We start from the raw sequence: 18,480 nt of genomic DNA, 5'->3' as shown, positions 1-18,480 counted from the left end.
TAAGTACGCAGTCATTGCATGAGCCATGTCAAAGGCCTTTGGCTGCTCAATAATAACCCTGACGTCAGGGTTGGTAAACTCGGTCATTGGCCTCACTGCACCCATACGATAAAGGAAGAATGAACAGCCTCCGTGGTCTAGTGGTTAGAGCGTTAGGCTCACGATCTGGAGGTCCGGGTTCGATTCCCGATGGGGACATTGTCGAAATCACTTTGTGAGACTGTCCTTTGTTTGGTAAGGACTTTTCAGGCTTGAATCACCTGATTGTCCGAAAAAGTAAGATGATTCCGTGCTTCGGAGGGCACGTTAAGCGGTTGGTCCCGGCTATTAGCCGTAAAAACATCTCCACCAACCCGCAATGGAGCAGCGTGGTGGAGTATGCTCCATACCCCCTCCGGTTGATTGAGGGGAGGCCTGTGCCCAGCAGTGGGACGTATATAGGCTGTTGATGAACCTATTCATTTTATTAATATTATAGATAGGTAATGATTGTAGTAACAATTACAACACATGTTATTTTTGAGGCAACCATGATCAGAATTGGTACTGGTAGCAGCGACTATCAACGACAACGACTGCTGATTTTAAAAAAAAATCTCTTGCTATAAAAATTATGTGCCTATGTTATAATACATATTATAATAAATAAGATACTGAGGCATGTTACAAACTCTGTATCATCATAAATTCATAACGTACATTTTCCCATTTGTATTTTTAATTTTAATTCATTTGTTTCCAACAATACTTAATTTTGTTGTATACCTATGTATATGTTATAGTTTTAACTCTTATGTTTTCTAAGAAGATTTATGGCTGTTTTAATTTAGAAGTTAATTTCTGTTTAAGTTTTATATATATTTAATTATATATAAATATATATACACTTAGATATATAAGTTTGTTGTTGTAATTACGAATGTTGTGTGTACCTGTAATTGGAGCACATATACAAAAACTAATTTAAGACTTGTATTTTATAACTTTACAATATGTGTACTGTTGGTATACCTATCTAAATAAATAAATATAATGTAATTTCAAAAATCCTTATTGAATAATCAGACCTACAGCACGACAGAAACAGACCTGCAACACAGAACATAGAGCCAATGTTTACCACCTACTGTTGCTGACACTACAAGCGCGTACGCATGTTTGTTTGTTATTGTTTAATCGGGACGACCTTGCCATCACAATGGCGGTTTTTGTATTACTTAGCGTACGGTTATGTTAAGGGCATACGGAACAAAATGTTTATTTTTCTTGTACCACTCGAATAAAAAAAACGATCTAATTTATTTAATATAATCGTAATGATTTTGATGGAAGTGGTTTATAGATTACCTAATAATATTGTTATTACCCAAATATTGATTTACTTGGTTCTCAGGATTTGTCCTCGCACTTAATAGCAATAGGCTCGTCACCTATTCGTATTACACGGGACTTAAATAAGCTGGGGAAGAGTGTATAAACTACAGTATGCAGGCATTACGCTATATTATGCTATAAAGATTTATTCGTTATATTAGATTCTTCAATTATACGTATATCTTTCTCCAGATCTTAATACTTAAGGTTCAAAAGGGATAACGAATACTGAAAATCTTAGAACAATACGGTGGTAAAAGGAACGGGAAATATAATTTTATGCTGGTTTTTCTCATGTTATGTTACCAAGTTATAGCGCGGCGTATAACCTAGTTTTAATGTATGACGAATCTAACACTAGCAAACGATATTAATTGATGCTTGGCATTCGATCGACATTGTCATCTGTCATACCAAATAAATCTTTGTTTTTTTTACGGTCCGATACTCAAAAACTAGTTTTTGTGCCCCATATCCGCGAGCTTGAACCGAAATAGCCGCGCGGCGCAGGGCAAGCCCATTACAAGGGCACGCCACATCCGTGAAGGGCTCCACTTAACGTTAAATATATTGATGTACTTACTTATATAATTTATTGGTATGTTATTTGTGTGCTGTCCATTATCCTTTCCTTCTGAATTAAGGTGCGTTCCCACTGAGGCAGAGGAAAGCGGTATCATGTGTATTGCTCTGTCGCGGGGCCACCACTTTCAATTCAGTTAGATACATTATTAGGTATATACATAAATATATTATATAAAATAGAATAGAAATAGATATTGCAGAATCTTACACTTTATTTACACCATAAACTCAAAATAAATCAAATTATACACAATTAACCTTTAAACTAAACCGTACAAAAACCCCACCTCCAATCGTACCTGGCGGAAATGTGCCCATAATGCTGGCTGCGTTTCCGCGTTAAATAGCCAGCAACATGCGTTGCACCAGGTACGATTCTGAGCGGGGACCACTATTCCTGAGGCGCCGCCCCAACAGAATGCAGAATTGCAGAATTAACCTATTACAATAGTAGTATTCAGTGTAGAATTCGGGTGGAGTTACGGTTAATTTTGTTTGGTTTCAGGTCTTATCATCTCGAGTATCTAATTGTGTGATAAAATTCAACTACAACAGGCCTGTAATTGTAACCTATTACCACACGGTTTTCTAATTTGTCCATCTTGAAACTTCTATACTAAATCAGGCTGAAAATTGTATTCCGGTAACAAATTCAAGCCACTTTTAGAAGACCTAAGATAAATAGGTAATGAAAAACGGTTCTTTCTGAACTGAAATTAACAGTTCAATTTAGTCGCATTATAAATGCTGTAGATGCGACGGTAACTGTTTTTAACCTTTGATCACGCAATGCTATGGTATAGGATTGAATAACAAAGTAATTCTTACCTTGTTCCAAATCCTACATCTCGGTACAATTCAAATTATACGTAAGTAAATAAGCAGTTTTTGAACAATTTTGCATAACAAAACGCGGCATAGATTTCCTTGGACAGTAATTGTAGAATGTATGTATGTACATACGTTGCCTTGCCCAATTAAGGTTGTGGAATGCGACCGTCCTTCTTATTGCTATACTTTTTAATAGTAATATATACATGTTCTATCAGGTTTACTTACAACATTTCGTAATTTCTTTTTATAGACAAGGCATTTTCGTCACCACTCTTGTAGAGCAATAATAATTATATTATTAAGGTACTTACCTAATATATTTTACAGCAACCGTCGAAGTCGATTTTCCGCAACCTACAAAGCATCCGAAAGGGTTGGCTAGTAGGCCAAACACCTCCGCCAACTCGTTTTAAATAAAACAATATGCTTCATACCGCATCCGACGGAGGGAGCTGTTCGTAGTTATATATAGGTAGGCTAATTTATGTATGTATAAATTGTATATGGTCGTAAGGCCCAATTGCCTTTTAAAATCCAAATCCCATTGTTTACCTATTGTGTCTGGAAATCCGGGCGTTACGAGGATATATACATAGCCTATCCAAGTGATAGACACAGCAAGCATTCTTATTTTGTTTTGTTTTTGTATAATAATATAGGCTCGCTTTTGACCACAATCTCACCTGATGGTAAGTGACGATGTGGTCTAGGGTGGATCACGCTTACCTAGGAAATACCTATTCACTCTAGCCTTGAAGACTCCCAGATTATAACGAGCTGAAAAACAGATATCGTTCGAACAATTATGGAGCATAATTTGCTCTACAGCGCTGTGGAAGAGGTTGTGGAGAAACGCAACTCCTATTTTTCCACGCTTACATTTGTTATATTATTTTCACAATTCTTCCGTAAAATTCCATCCACGTTTATTATGAAAGACAATGGCTGATTCATTTACGTCCGTACGTTGATTTATTTCAACGAAATTCCCCACTGATTATTCTGATAAACAAATCCGTCAATTTCAATCATATGGCTAACGATTGTTTGTTTCTGCTACTTTTTTCGTGTCGATAGCACTCGATTTCCCATCTTATGCAAATTGCAGTACGTAAATTACGTACTGTGGTGTCGGTATATTGTAATAATAAGGAGTAGGTACATTAATCTGACATGGTTTTCCCTACGCGGGTTGGAAGGTCAGATAGGCAGTCGCTTCTATAATAAACCGGACCTGTCAAATCTTCAGGTTAGCTAAGCGGACCCTGTGAAAAAGGGGTAATGCTAGGGCGATGATGAAGGAGTAGGTACATTAATCTAAGAAGCTTCAATTTTAGATCCCATTTGATGTCTGAAAGGACCTACGTAATTCTACTAATTTACTTCTTCTATCGTGAGTTGTGGTGTCAGGTTTGATGACGTTCATACGTAAGTAAGTAGTAACCGGGGCAACGGTTTAACGTGCCTTCCGAAGCACGGATCATCTTACTTTCGGACTATTAGGTGATCAGTCTACAATGTCCTAACCAAACCAGGGTCTCACAAAGTGACTTTTGTGATATGTCCCCACTGGGATTCAAACCTGGACCTCCGGATCGTAAGTCCAACGCTTAACCACTGGACCACGGAAGCCTATTCTTCTTTGCAGACATAGAGATCTTCATTAATTAAAGTTTCACATCTACTATTCAAGAATAAACATTTCAGATGCTCTAATATTCTGCTTTGACTTATACTTACATTAAGATTTTATAAAATACGTTTGAAATAATTACAACATAAGTACGAAAGGCCATTTCAATCAAAGACAGCAATCGATGAACCAGCTTCCTAATCGTGTGAAAGCATTATAGACGTAACCTTCGCAAACGCATCTCTAAAGGTCTTTAATGCAGGAATGATCACGTTTGGCCCATAATACCACAACGTATACGCTCAAGCACGATATACTCGTAAACTTTGCGTAAGGCTGCTCGCTCACCCGTTGCGCATGCACAGAAGTTGACTTATCATACGGCCTCCGTGGTCCAGTGGTTGAGCGTTGAGCTTACAACGTCCCGGGATCAAATCCTGATATGTCCCCAATGTCACAAAAATCACTTTGTGAGGCCCTCGTTTGGTTAGGGCAATGCAGGTTAATCACCCCATTGTCCGAAAGGAAGATAATCCGTGCTTCGAAAGGCGTGAGTCGTTGGTCTCGGTTGCTAGTTACTGATGTAAGTACGTAGTAGTTACATTATTAATCAGGTAGAAATTCCATCGCATAACCCACACGACAGAAGAAGCGTATATATCTTTTTTTTTAAATAACATAGTTTCGCGTTTGACCACAATCTCACCTGATGGTAAGTGACGATTTGGTCTATGAGTGGATTACGCTCACCTACCAAATGCATATTATTCACTATAGCCTTGAAGACTCTCAGATTATAACGAGCTGGGAAAACAGACAGTTCCAATCCTTCGCTGTTCGTATGAAAAAGGAAGAGGCAAACCATACATTATCATAACAACCGGCAGCGCTCCGATTCTCGATACCGACTCCGCCAGCATGGTTAACGTTTTTCCTCTTTAAGCGCTTATCGCTATAGACTCTATGAATGTCTGCTCAAGGCTTTATGTCGGAGACACGCCCAGGTAAAAACAATGAGGGCTGTCACCCGCCTCCGATCAAGGCATTACGTATCACGGGCCTTCCCTATGGATGGATAGGGAGATCGGGCCTTAAACCATCACGCGGGCCCAGTGCGGATTGATGGTTATTAACGACTGCTAATGCAGCTGGGACCAACGGCTTAACGTGTCTTCCGAAGCACGGAGGAGCTCGAGATGAAAACTTTTTTTTTGTGGTCACCCATCCTATGACCGGCCTTTGCGAAAGTTGCTTAACTTCAACAATCGCAGACCGAGCGCGTTTACCGCTGCGCCACCGAGTTCCTCAATTATGTTATGCATTACGTATATACTTAATGTACATTATTCAGATCCTCCCAAAAGGTTGCTCGCGTGGATATCTTGTAATTTTTAAGCGGGACAGAAATGGTGAGGACCATTTCCCGTTTCTCCGAACAAGCAATGTGTGCCATCTGAGCCAAAATACTATAAGACACGTAAAAAAGACCGTCTGTGTGATCGTGTGTCACAGTAAGTGATCACTCTTACATTTTCATACGCAGAAGCGCATTTAGACGTGCATAGCGTATTTGTGTACCGCATTGGGTGAGCGGCATTAAACGTCAGAATAACGCCTTACCTCGACTTGACAATGGCCTACTTCTCATAATCCACCATTTTTACTTTCGATTTTACGCGCTCAAATCGACAGGTTACAATGGCGTATCTTAAAATATCGACGAATTTATAATTATTTACACATTCGATAATTAATTTGAATAATTATTGTATTTATAAAGAAAAGGATATATTTAAGGTCAATTATAACACCAGTCTATATCATTATTTGACGATTTTTACTCATAGGAATTTGGTATAATAATGAAATGATCCAGAAAAATACTGGTCGATAATTTATATGCTCAAATACGAATACAAAGACATCAAATAGGTACATATGTATATTCCTTTTACAAAATATTCAAGTTCAAACATCGCCACAATTTAATGCTATGTCAAATAAGTATCGATAAGAATCGATTTCTGACTACTCGTTGATAATTATCTGGTATTTATCGACAATTTTAAATTATATACACAAACAGTATATATCATTATATTAGTATAGTCCAAACTACGCAATAGATACTTATACAATATTATAGGTAGGTAGGTATTATAGGAACCTACTTAATGTTATATATGTGGTGGTAATGGACTTGTCTTTGTAGTGTCCAAATCATCGAGTGATGCTGAGTATGATAACAAAATAACGTTATCTACTTTTTTTTCTAAATTATAGGGTTAGGTACATGCAACAAACAGGTTACAAACATGAAATTCATCTACTTCTCAAAACTCTAGGAAATATTTTATCTCATATAGTATTCCTGTTTGGCGACCTTGTGTATGAGATCCGGTTCCTATAGTCGGACCTGTCTAGACAAGTCCACCTATTCTCCACTTTTAGACTTTTATCCTTTGTTTTTTTTTTCTAGACCGAAATCTGGCGGGTCACGTGTCTGTTTTAACATAGTAGAGTTACAATGCTTCTATTTTACAATAAGATTTAGTAACATTAATTTATTATACATCAATGCTATTTTCCTAACGTGTCTCGGTAATAGGGTAGTTCCCAACTAGTCAAATCACTTTCACGAAATGACTATGGAATTGGTATGAATAAGTAACCTGTGACGTGATAGAAAAACGTGACAAAATGTCGCACTTATTATTACATTTTTCTTTAAGAATAAAATTCACTAATAAGTTAAATAGAAAAAAGAAAACGGGTTTTGTTAGATCTGCCTTTATTTAGTAATAAGAATTTCATAATTTATCTTTGACCTAGGAAACTACCCAATTATCGTATTTCCGAAAACAAACTTTACAAACAAACGGTTAATGAGTTTTTATTCGGTGCGATGAATGCCGAAGGACTGATGTGGAGGATGATGGTGGAGAAGAAGGATATTTGATAAAGACTTCTGTAAGTACCTAAGAAGTGAATGACAGCTTAGGAATATACAATATGCATCATTAATTGTTTATGCCAATTAGCCCTAAAATTAACCAATTCATCCTTGACATCAGAGCAAAACTCATTTTCTTTCAATGCATAAGTAAAATGTTTGTGTTGACAAAAGAAAAATAATCAATTCTGCCGCGTTGTGTAAACACCTGCCATTTCGGGGATAACTGTTGAAATTCCACCATCAATCATTCTTGAAGATGACCTGTCACCAAGACGAAAATAAAATGGCTTAGTGCTGTCCCGTTGTCATAGTAACAAGTTAAAGTAACTAGTACTTACATTAAAACTAAAAAATGATGATAAATCCATTTTCACTCTTCAGCAACCACTTAACCTAATTTGAGTCGCATTCCATCCATACCTTTAAATTGAATACTATTCACATCATAATATATTCATTATGAAAATATTTATCTTACCAAAAAATAGAATACTGCAGTAGCATAAAGTATTATTTAGTTAATTTGATAAACTACAGAGTAGAAAGAATCCTTTGGGATTAAATGTGTTACTTTGTGAGTGCTTTATACTGTTTCTTGAACTACGGTCTAAATTAAAACACATTTAACATTATGAATGCAGTCACGTTGTACGATTATACGATCCTGGCGACCCGATTACTGTAACGTTGACGCGGCGACAAATACTTCAGTACTTACCCCAATTCTGACCGCTTGCGCCCAACTAGGCACCCCAGAAGACTGTTGCCTTAAACTTTTATACCGAGTGAGTGGTTAATTCTATTTGAGGCAAACCTACAATAAGTCACGTTACAAAAAATAAAATAAAAAAAATATCAACATAAAATACTTAATTGCTAAGGTTGACAAAGTTTAAAAGTTTTGTAATGATTCTTATTCAATCTACTCGTATAAGTTGCTTCGAAGTTATAAGTTGCTATGCTTCTTTGCTTTATTTGTTTTTGTTACTATGGTTCTGTTTTGTGTTTCCCTACTAAAGAATATTAAAACCGCCAATAGTCATGTTCCTACAGATAAGTTTAATTGTAACTTTTTCCTTGTATCGGTGGTAAAATATACTTGTATTAGGTATATTGTGTTGTAATATTTGTTGTTGTTACAAATAGTACCGCTGTTGCCATCTCTACGTTACGCAAGTGAAAAATTTAAATGGGTATGGATCGCGACGCGGACTCGCGGACCCGTGTGACCTCTGAGAGGTGAAGGTCGGATGAGCGGACCGCGGGCAGACAGACTCAACTTCATCCTGTAATCCCTATAGGGGTGGCAGAGCCAGTCATCATGGGACAATTTCAGCCACATGGCATTGAAGTCCTAAGAACACGATGTACCGATTTGGTGCCAGGTTATCAGCTCATAACAGCCCCGTCTCCAGTGGTTGAGCGTTGAACTCACGAACCAGAGGTCCCGGGTTCTAATTAAAAAAAAAAAACTTTGTGAGCCCTAGTTTGGTTAGAGCATTACATACTGATCACCCCATTGTTCGAAAGTAGATCATCCGTGCTTCGTAATGCACGACAGTCGCGGCTACTATTTACTTAAGTAAGTATATAATCGTTACATGAGCCATTGGCGGCTGAAAAGTAACCCAACACCAGGGTTGATGACGTTGGTCATTGATCCCACGACCCACACGGGAGAAGGTAACTCTGCAACCTAAATCTTTCTTGAAGTACTTACGCAATTCTACTAAATCACTTCTTCTATCGTGTGTGTAAGAGGTGGATTACCAACCTCAGCAACCCTTGTATCAGGGTTATTATCGAGTCGCCAAAGGCCCCTGACATGGCTCATGTACGACTACGTACTTACCAGTAAATAGTAAACAGCACCAACGGTTTAACGTGCCTTCCGAAACACGAAATATTCTTACTTTACTGACTGATTGACTGTTTTAGCAAATGGACAACATTATTATACATACACGGAAAAAAGATTTACTGTTTTAAAGAAGAAACTTGACTAAAACCTTTTGTGTTTAAAATCGTATCCTCTTCCTCTCCGTTATAAATATTATTTTTTTTCTAATAATATTCTTCAAAGGTGTTTCAATTTCCATAATAATTTAACTTAGGGATTTGTTTATCTTCTAGTTGAAGATGCCTTTTGCGCTCCCCGTTGCGTAGCAACGCGCTACGTACCGGCTACGCACGTAACGCGCCCGTAGGGACGCTACTACGTCATTCGTAACACCCCCTCTACGAAACGCCTCCTCCTTGCGTCTCTAGCCCATCGCAAACGACGAACATTATCTTTGTTACTCTAACGCCCACTATTTAGGTCCAATATAGTCTGTTATTTCGCTGTAAAGTAAATGTATTTTGGCTTTGAAGTAAAAAAATCATTCTTCTTTAATTTTGAATAAGTTATTAAGTGTCTGTCTAAAATCTGTTACATAGATATCGCACGATAAATGCCAGAAAATGAGGGTTTGTTCGTTTTACGTTATTATTCGAACAAAATAAACACACGTGTAACAAATCGAAATAGTTCTTTAAAAGCTGTTTTTAAAAATGCACCTACTTACGTATAATTGGTTAATAACGCCCCGTAAAGAGCATTTAAGTATAATAACTAGCAGAAGATAAGATAAAAAATCTATTTTGAAAGTTATTCCAGCATATATGAAAAGAATAACTAGATAGAACTGTACGTGTAGGTATGAATTGTTATTGTAACACTTATCTGTTAACCCTCTCAAAGCTGGTCGTTGCGCTTGCAGCGCGCAACGTGATTAGCTCTACCCTACCAACCCACGAAGTGCACTATGCAGGTATTTCTAGGCCGTGTCTTTGTGCAGAAGCAGAATAAAAATTGAAATCGTGTTGAGTTGTGTGCAAAACGATAACGCGAAACGCGCGTATTCGGGGGGCACGAATACGTTCAAGCCGGTGTCATGTCATTAGAGAGCGGGACGGTGATAGGCGAGGTCGCAGGTGGGAGAAGGACGGTATATGTAGCAACAAGTAGCTGCGAGCGCAGAGGAGGGGGGCGCTATCGTACGTGACGTCAGCAGCCTTTCACTGAGCGCGGCGAGTGTGAGTGGCAGCAGTCCGCGCGGCTCGACCAAGGCGTGCGCACGTACCGCGCGCTACGCTCTCAAACGAACTCGCGACTCTCGCGCCGCAACAACTTTCCTCAGGAACTTTGACACACGCAAACGGTCCACTCGGTCCTTCGTGTGCTCGTTCCGATAACCTCGATCCTTCCACCGTTCAAGGGTCGAGACCCACAAAGTTCACCATGGGCGTCATTAGAGTGGCAGACACTGCTGAACTCATCTCGGCTTGCGATGTACTCGACGACATGAAGGTAAGCCACAGATGGAAGTCATGTGAGGCGATGGCGACGATCCAAACGGATAGTAGTATTTCAGTTCCGTATTAGTGAAAAAGTTCGACGTTGGGTTCGCGTGGGCGGTTGTCTATTCTTGCGTTCGCGCGCGGATTTCGCGGTTCTTTAACGCTATGCGCTTTTCCGCGGTGGCATTCAATTGCGCCGGCGCCGCATGTCCGCATGCTTCTCGCCAGTGAAAACCAGGGACTCACTAACTGGGTTTTGCTATTAGACTTTCTCGCAAAATATTCAACATAATTTCTAATGAAATATTCGCGAGTGTCACCCGAAATTAACATACTGGTATTGCTTCAGCTCGAAGTTTGAATCTTTTAAATCGTATATTTTATAATATTTAATATTGTAATATATTTTATTCTTGGTTTTTATAATCATACCCCACAGTATGATCTTGGACCTGACCCACTTGGGTAACCTTTAAAACTTTCACTTTTATAACCTTGAATTGCAACTTGTCTGAATTACCTATCAGTTCTCTTCTCTGAAGAGATCATCAAAACTCTACTACCACTTATTCTCAACTCTGAGTAACAGAAGCTGTAGGAATTAGATTACGGTTCAATTAAACTACAAAACACCATTGTTGGACAGCCAAATTGGTCCCTGGTGAAAACCACCGCAGTCCGGTCAACGGAAGCGGTGTCCTTATCAGTTGTTTGTGACACGATTGCAACGCCAAGAACGCGTGCGTGACGTGAGAGCGTTCACACCAATATACCACGATAGTAATGCAGTTATCAGAAGGCTAGACTTCAAATGTGAGCGATAGGACTGATAGCTGATGTCCAACGATAATTGATAGATAATCCGAAAATAAGATATATATGGAGCGTTTATTGCAGACGATTCTCACGTTTAGGAGTGACTCATAGCATTCAAGATATTACATCTTGTTGTGCGACGCTGAATCTTGTGCCTCACATAAGACGCTTCTGTGACGCAACATCGTAAATTTGTTATGATTCAGTAAAAACGTACTCACACCAGCTCTGACGATATCATGTTCGAGCGATAAAATCAATCTCGTGATCGTAAGACTCGTGCAGTGTTTTGGTTTGGTAGATTGATTCTGAAAAAATGTTTCAGCAGGATATCTCCAATCAAACTTCAGATGATAATTACTTACTAATACCTATGCCATATCTGGTCAAGATTATAACTCACATGTTTGTCCACGCTTTCATTGTACAAAATCGTGTGCCAACTATGTATTCAAATCTTTTTGCCTTTCCGATAGTACCTGTACTTTGTTTTTAAATCACACAGCAATAGCAAAAACAAAGGATAAAATATTATTATTCATAGATTCAGCTGATTATTTCAGTAGATGTTTTAATTAAGGTATGTAGCGTTTTATAGCCAAAGTATTGCATTTATAAGTTCTAAATCGTTCGAAATACTGAGTACTGTGTTGTACCAACACACCGGCCCACTTTTTAAATGCAGAAGTGCCAAATGTGCTACTAAAGTGAATATTGTCAAACAAATTCGTGTCATTTGACACGTATGCTGAATTTGTGGATAAGGAAGAGGTAAATTAAGATTAGTGATGATAAAGATGCGTCTCAAAATGCCTATTGCTACTTACCTTGAAGCATCTGAGAATAAAGGTGCCAAAGTTACAAATATGAAAGGGAGCAACGCATGTGGAGACTAGTAACGTCCTTGACAGATAAACTTTATAATGCACACGCCTGTTTGGAATACGTTCAAGTGATTTGGTTTCGGCTCGATACATTTTTGGTCATTAACCCTGCACACAAAGAAATCACCAGAATCAAAATTGTAACGGGGGTTTTTACGGTTGAGAATTGTCCTACTTCCATAGTCGATCGATGGTAATGAACTTCGTGTTTAAATATAGATGTATAAGGCCCTTCGCATGTATATAATAAAGTATTAACATCAGAATCTTTCTTTGAGCACACAAGACTGATCCAAGAGGCGTGTAGGTGGTTAGATAACTTGTCGATTTATTTTGTGGAGGACCTTGGGGATGTACGTATAACTCACACTCACGTTGGCAAATAGAACCTGTCCTCTGACGTGCTGAAACTTCAATAAATGACAGGAGTTGTCATTTTCAACCAAGCAAAATCTTAGTGATTTTTATTGTGATTGAAACTAACGTTTTTCTTTATTCTATGATGATATTATAAATGTAACTTAACGTAGTCCGCTATATTGTAGAACGTATTGCAACTACAATCCGGCTAATTGTTGACCCGCCTCAAAACAAAATCGCCCTGTTTTGAAAACGGCTAGACGCGCGTATTGTGCAATCCGACCGCGACAAATATACCAAAATATTGACAATATTTTTGATTACAAAACACAAATACCCACAACATCTGTACTGACCTATACCTGTATAACGTCATACTTATTAATAATAACAATTAGTATCTTCAGTGGTCCCAGAGACAGGTTTCTGTATGCAAGGTCGTTATGACTTGCACTTAGATCTTAAAGTTACATGAACAATTTCGTCGTGACTTTGAAGCCGGCTAGTGGAACGGTTTGCACGTTAGTGGAAGCGAACGGTGCGTGGTGCCAACATTGCCAGCAGATTGCCGTGCCCAGTGAACGATTCGCGGCGAATAAATAAATGCCAGCGCCGCCAGTGCGCACGCAACCTTTTCGCCGAGCCACACGTTCAACGCGCATGCGCCAAAGAAGGAATCCTCGGCGTAATTTAATGTTGATACAACGGCATATATTATGTTATTGTAACGTTTTTAATACAAGGAAAGCTAGACGCGCCATTTTTAAATGTATTTGCAGTTTGTTACAAAGTAGGTAATTTGATTGATGATAACAATCCTTGCATTTATTCAATCAAACAAGTCAGTAAGCTAAGTAATACGGCCAAATGCAATGATAATTGAATTCTATACCTGATGAGTGAAAGACTGACCTAAGTTTTAAATAATTTCGGTAAACAGCTTGAATGCAACTTAAAGCTAAGAATGTAACGCTAACACATTGTAATTTGTGAATTGAACGCAATGTCACTGATAAGCAACGTGTAATAGCTCGTTGGCCCTGATAAGTCGTGTGCTGTTTAAATGTCAGTGTCAAGATGCGCTTTGATCTAAACACTATCAATTCCGTCGTGTTTTACATTTGGTGTCATAAATTGATGCACGCTTTCATCATCATTTTCGACAGCTTATCCTACTGCAAGAGACAAGTCTCTTTCGTTAAATTTATATTTGATCCTGAATCTAGCTGTCTGAGTGACAGATTAGTTCTATCAGTCTTTGTTGGCATAGATTCATTAGTTTAATAAAAGACAGGATTTGTATCAAAACCATAATCCATTGGTTTGGTTTGGTTATGTTAGGTTAGAACTTATAAAAACGACTTGATAAACGTCATGTGACATTCCAAATTTTTCGGCTCGTTCCACTCTGTGAATGGAGCAATCATTTTAAGTACTAGTCCATTCCCAAATTACCAATAGAATACACGTGACCACGCTGTTTTATAATCTCACGTGGGTCGCTGCGCATCTGCGCAGTATACACACTGATCTAGTTGTACGAACAGCAGAAATAGAGTATGTACCTACACTGTCACAACCCACAGAGTACAAGGCGCGTAACAATCAGATGACTAACAATGTAAACATGACGTATTATAGTGTAGCAAAATTTCCCGAATATTCGTATTATGGATAGAGACCTGTTTACATTGTTCCCTTTAAAGGAAACAAAATGTCCCTGTTCTGGAATACCTATTCAATTAAATAGAATAAAAGGTTTTTATCTTACTTAATATGCTCCAGCACAAAATAAGAGCTTTGTTATATCAGATACCTACGGCATTGATTAAATAAAGATAGGAAGAGCAAACTGTTTCGAATTGGCCTTGTCATGTTACGACAGACAGAAGCATCGTATCGTGACCGAAATTATTCTGCATACTTACTCCAGTACCTACTGGTAAAGACTATTAAAATGTGAATGGAAAATTGGATGTGTTCAATTCAATTCCCATTTTCTTGAGAATATACGTATTACTTATTGAGTTATTAAAATATTAAGTAATCAACAAATTTTAACGTGATAATTATCTATTTTCTCATTACTCGGGTATATAAATTATTCCAAAATATAATTTAATGGCAGAAGCATTTATAATAATACCTTTACTTCGATCAGAATAATAATGGGTGGAAAATGTATGATGATCGTGGCTGGGTGTAATAAAAAGGCTCAACATTTAAACCCAAAAACAAAGATAAAAGATGCATATGTCTGTTATCCATGAAATTAGAAGGTTAAACGAAGAAAAAATATGTACAGCACCATCTGTATTATTTTTGAGGAGCGTAGCCTGAAAAGTCCCTCATTAATTTAGTCATCCATAAATTATTAAATTGTAACAATCATACATAAATAAAAATAACAATCAAATTAGTTTCTTTTCTAAACTTAATTTTGTTACCAATGACAATGATTTACGTAGATGTGCTCCTAAAATGCAGTATGAACTAGGAACTAATAGCGGATCTACAATATTGTTTGTTTTACTTCTATGTCACGATCATCAAGCAGTTCCAATTTATCTTTGATTGTTTTCTCAATTCCCAATTCGTATAACCTGAATACGATCCGGAAACGCATGCATTATTTATAACAAGTTCACGATGTCTTATTTTGTGAATTAGGAAGCTTGGCATTGAAATTCTTGTTTTAGATAGCCATCAAACATTTCAACTGTTATTTGTTTTTAATTCCATTGTGTTATAGACAATTAAGGCCTTTGTTCTCCGTTCATTTGTGTGCTATATTATATTATATTTTTTATCTCGATTACTTTTCTAATTGACTCAAGGCTTTGCGCGGTGTATATGTGCGTGACCCCTACGGTGTTAATTTTCTAAGTGTCTTTACTATTATAATTAGGATTGCTAATGTTTAGTTTCTATTAATGCAGTGTCCGTCATCGCTTAAAAATCTCTGCTACCGGTTGATATTGATCGTTATATCAAAGTTTATGAGCCCACTAGCAATGTCCAATAAAATATATAATTTAAGCTTCAAAAGTACCGAAAAGATGAAACTAAAACTAATTTATTTATAAAAAAAATCTAAAAACAACGTTGATTAAAAAGAGCTATTACACTGTAGAAGATTTTTTAAATGATAAGTTTTAATACACGCTCTCTCTCTTCGTCCATGATTTAGTGCTTATGCCTATGCAACACCATTATTGTACTAAGTATATGGAATGCAATAAATAGTTGAGTATTGGTACAAAGTCAAAACTTCAGTCAATTGGAGATTTCATATAAAATAATAAGCGTTCTGAAAATGGCGTAATCGCAAACCCAGATCAATTATTCGAACTTATCGATCGACCTTAGTCATCTTGTACGATTATTAGATAAATACTTGTATGTAGTTTCAAAATCATTACGCAATCCGAATAGATTCGAAGATCACATGGCAGTGCCAAATGCAGTCTTATCTCTAAGCTATCAACAACAACGTGATAATCCTTCAACAAAACGTCAAGTCTACCTGCTGTACACCACGTCACCCGAATCGTGAGACTTTTATCCTTGATATTAACAAGTGTACCGTTTTCTAATTCTGTAGTATGCGCAGACGCAAAGAACTGTGTTTGGAAACCACCTCAATGTCGCTCTGTCTATCGGCCTAGTTTAAACAAAATTACTTCAATCACTTCAACTCAAACATATGTTTACTCAAGGTTGTACATGTGCGATAATCATGATAAGTTTTTCTTATACCGAATCAAAGAGCGATAAAGCTACTTTAAAGTAATTTCTGAGTAAATGACTTTATAATACTTTTATACTTTAGTCAATATTTTGCAGTTTGCCAAGTATCTCTCGAATATTTTGACTTGTTTGAACTGACTCGCCCTACCGTGACCTGAACAAAGAAAAAAAATATTAAAAACATTTGAGATAAACAATATTGAAGGTAAGTACGCGTATCACGGTTTAAAGATGGATAAGATAAGATGGACACAATATACCAGGTCATAAATCAACACCTTTAGGACAACTAGTGGCACTGACCTTTACCCAGCTTTTGGTCAGCTTTTGGAAAAGAGGCTCAATGGGGAAATTCATAAAAAATTGCGGGGAAAACCCAGCTTCATATTGATGGGTTTGTCACTAATTCCAAATGATACGACACTTCATTGGGTTTTTTTGGTGAAAATACTTACTTACTTACAGGACTTATCTATCAACCACGTAAATATTTATCGAGTATAAAAGCCTCTTAATATCTTTTAGCATTAAAATACTGTTTGTTGTATTTGATAATTCTAACGTAGGTATTCTGTCGTCGATTGCTTTGGTAATCACAGATATTTTTGACAAATTAATCATTAGTGCCAAATTAAAATGAAATATACAAAGTAGCATTGGTTCATCCTCTTTTCGTGTTGTTTGAGAGGCTTGATTTGATTCATTATGTGACCCATGTTATAATATTTAGTAACGTATTATAAATCAATGTGCTCAGTAGTTAAATCTTTTTAAAGGAAATATACATACTTATTTATTTTATTTAGTAGTAAGATAACTTTATAAACGTTATCACATTTAGACATTCGCAAATGTGGCAATATTACACAATAGTGTATAATTTATATATGTGTTGTGTTGTTGTATGTGTGTATGTGCGTGTGTGGGTTGGTGAGTGTGTGTGTCTGTGTGTGTGTGTGTGTGTGTGTGTGTGTGTGTGTGTGTGTGTGTGTGTGTGTGTGTACTTATTTTATTTGTGACTGTCACCGAGCGCTACGACAACAATACATAAATTTGGTGAACATTTGTTATCGCGTTACATTCGATAAGTGCACATGTGCAACTGCGGTGTGGATTTGACCATAACACTATCATTGTATTGTGGCTCTAGAGACTTAGTTATTGGTTTGAAATACGTTCTTGCTTTGGGAAAGGTGATAAATAGTTTAACACTTTATTTCTCACAAAATTTTAAGAGCTGAAGTAGGCCAAAGACTTCTTATCAGTGCAATATTGGCTGAAAGAGATCTCTTCTAGCCATCTTTTAATTCAGGAAGCAGCTAATTAGAACGTGCTCTTTGCACGACACTGAAGTTTTATGGCTGCAGAACCAAAATGGATAGCAACCTTATTTTCGCTTGAGCAGTTGTTCCCTAAATCAAGGTCTATATATCGACTACCTAAATGTAGCGGATCCATCTATCTTGCAAAGATACTTAGTAAGTTAATTCTTAACGCAAAAACAAAGTGTTTCATGACCACATACTGAAGGATTCTAGATTCGATAAAGCTATTTATTTTTTGTATTTATAGCACCCGTAGTTAGGAAAACTTATAAAAAGAAATCGTAAAAGTCGATCACGATATGAACGTCGAATATCCACATAAAGAGTGAACCATGTGCAGTCTGTAAAACAAATCTGTGTTGCAATATTATGAGTCGTTATCAGCGGGAGTTCATTCATAAAATTGCATGTCATTCGTGGATTAATAAATCACGAGTCTACAAGTGAGCTTTGGAAAGGTGTTTCTTCGAGCATAATACACACATTCATGTTATAATTCACACGTTTGAAATAGCTGATAATGCATCCAAATGTTGGTTTTCATTTCAGTTTTTGTTTTTCTTTTTAGTTTATTAAAAAAAAAGAAAAAGAAAGTTTTATATATATTGTAACCCTCGGAAG

At 37.2% G+C, this 18,480-nt stretch overlaps 1 protein-coding gene across 3 annotated transcripts in view; it reads left to right on the top strand.

Moving 5' to 3' along the window:
* The window catches only part of LOC126369469 (terminal nucleotidyltransferase 5C), a 277,258-nt gene that overhangs the window by 239,419 nt on the left and 19,359 nt on the right, over window positions 1–18,480 (top strand). Inside the window, exon 1 of one of the 3 annotated variants that reach the window (XM_050013884.1) lies at window positions 10,459–10,734. The exons of the other annotated variants lie outside the window; for them this stretch is intronic. Coding sequence (XP_049869841.1) covers window positions 10,666–10,734 — 69 coding nt within the window. The 5' untranslated portion in view covers window positions 10,459–10,665. Of the gene's footprint in view, window positions 1–10,458; window positions 10,735–18,480 lie in introns of those variants that run through there. 3 annotated transcript variants of the gene reach the window in all.

Source organism: Pectinophora gossypiella, chromosome 9 (genome assembly GCF_024362695.1).
Source record: "Pectinophora gossypiella chromosome 9, ilPecGoss1.1, whole genome shotgun sequence".
In the NCBI taxonomy this organism is placed as follows: Eukaryota; Metazoa; Arthropoda; class Insecta; order Lepidoptera; family Gelechiidae; genus Pectinophora; species Pectinophora gossypiella.
The sequence above is the reverse complement of the archived record's forward strand: the minus strand, read 5'-3'. Positions and strand labels throughout refer to the sequence as shown.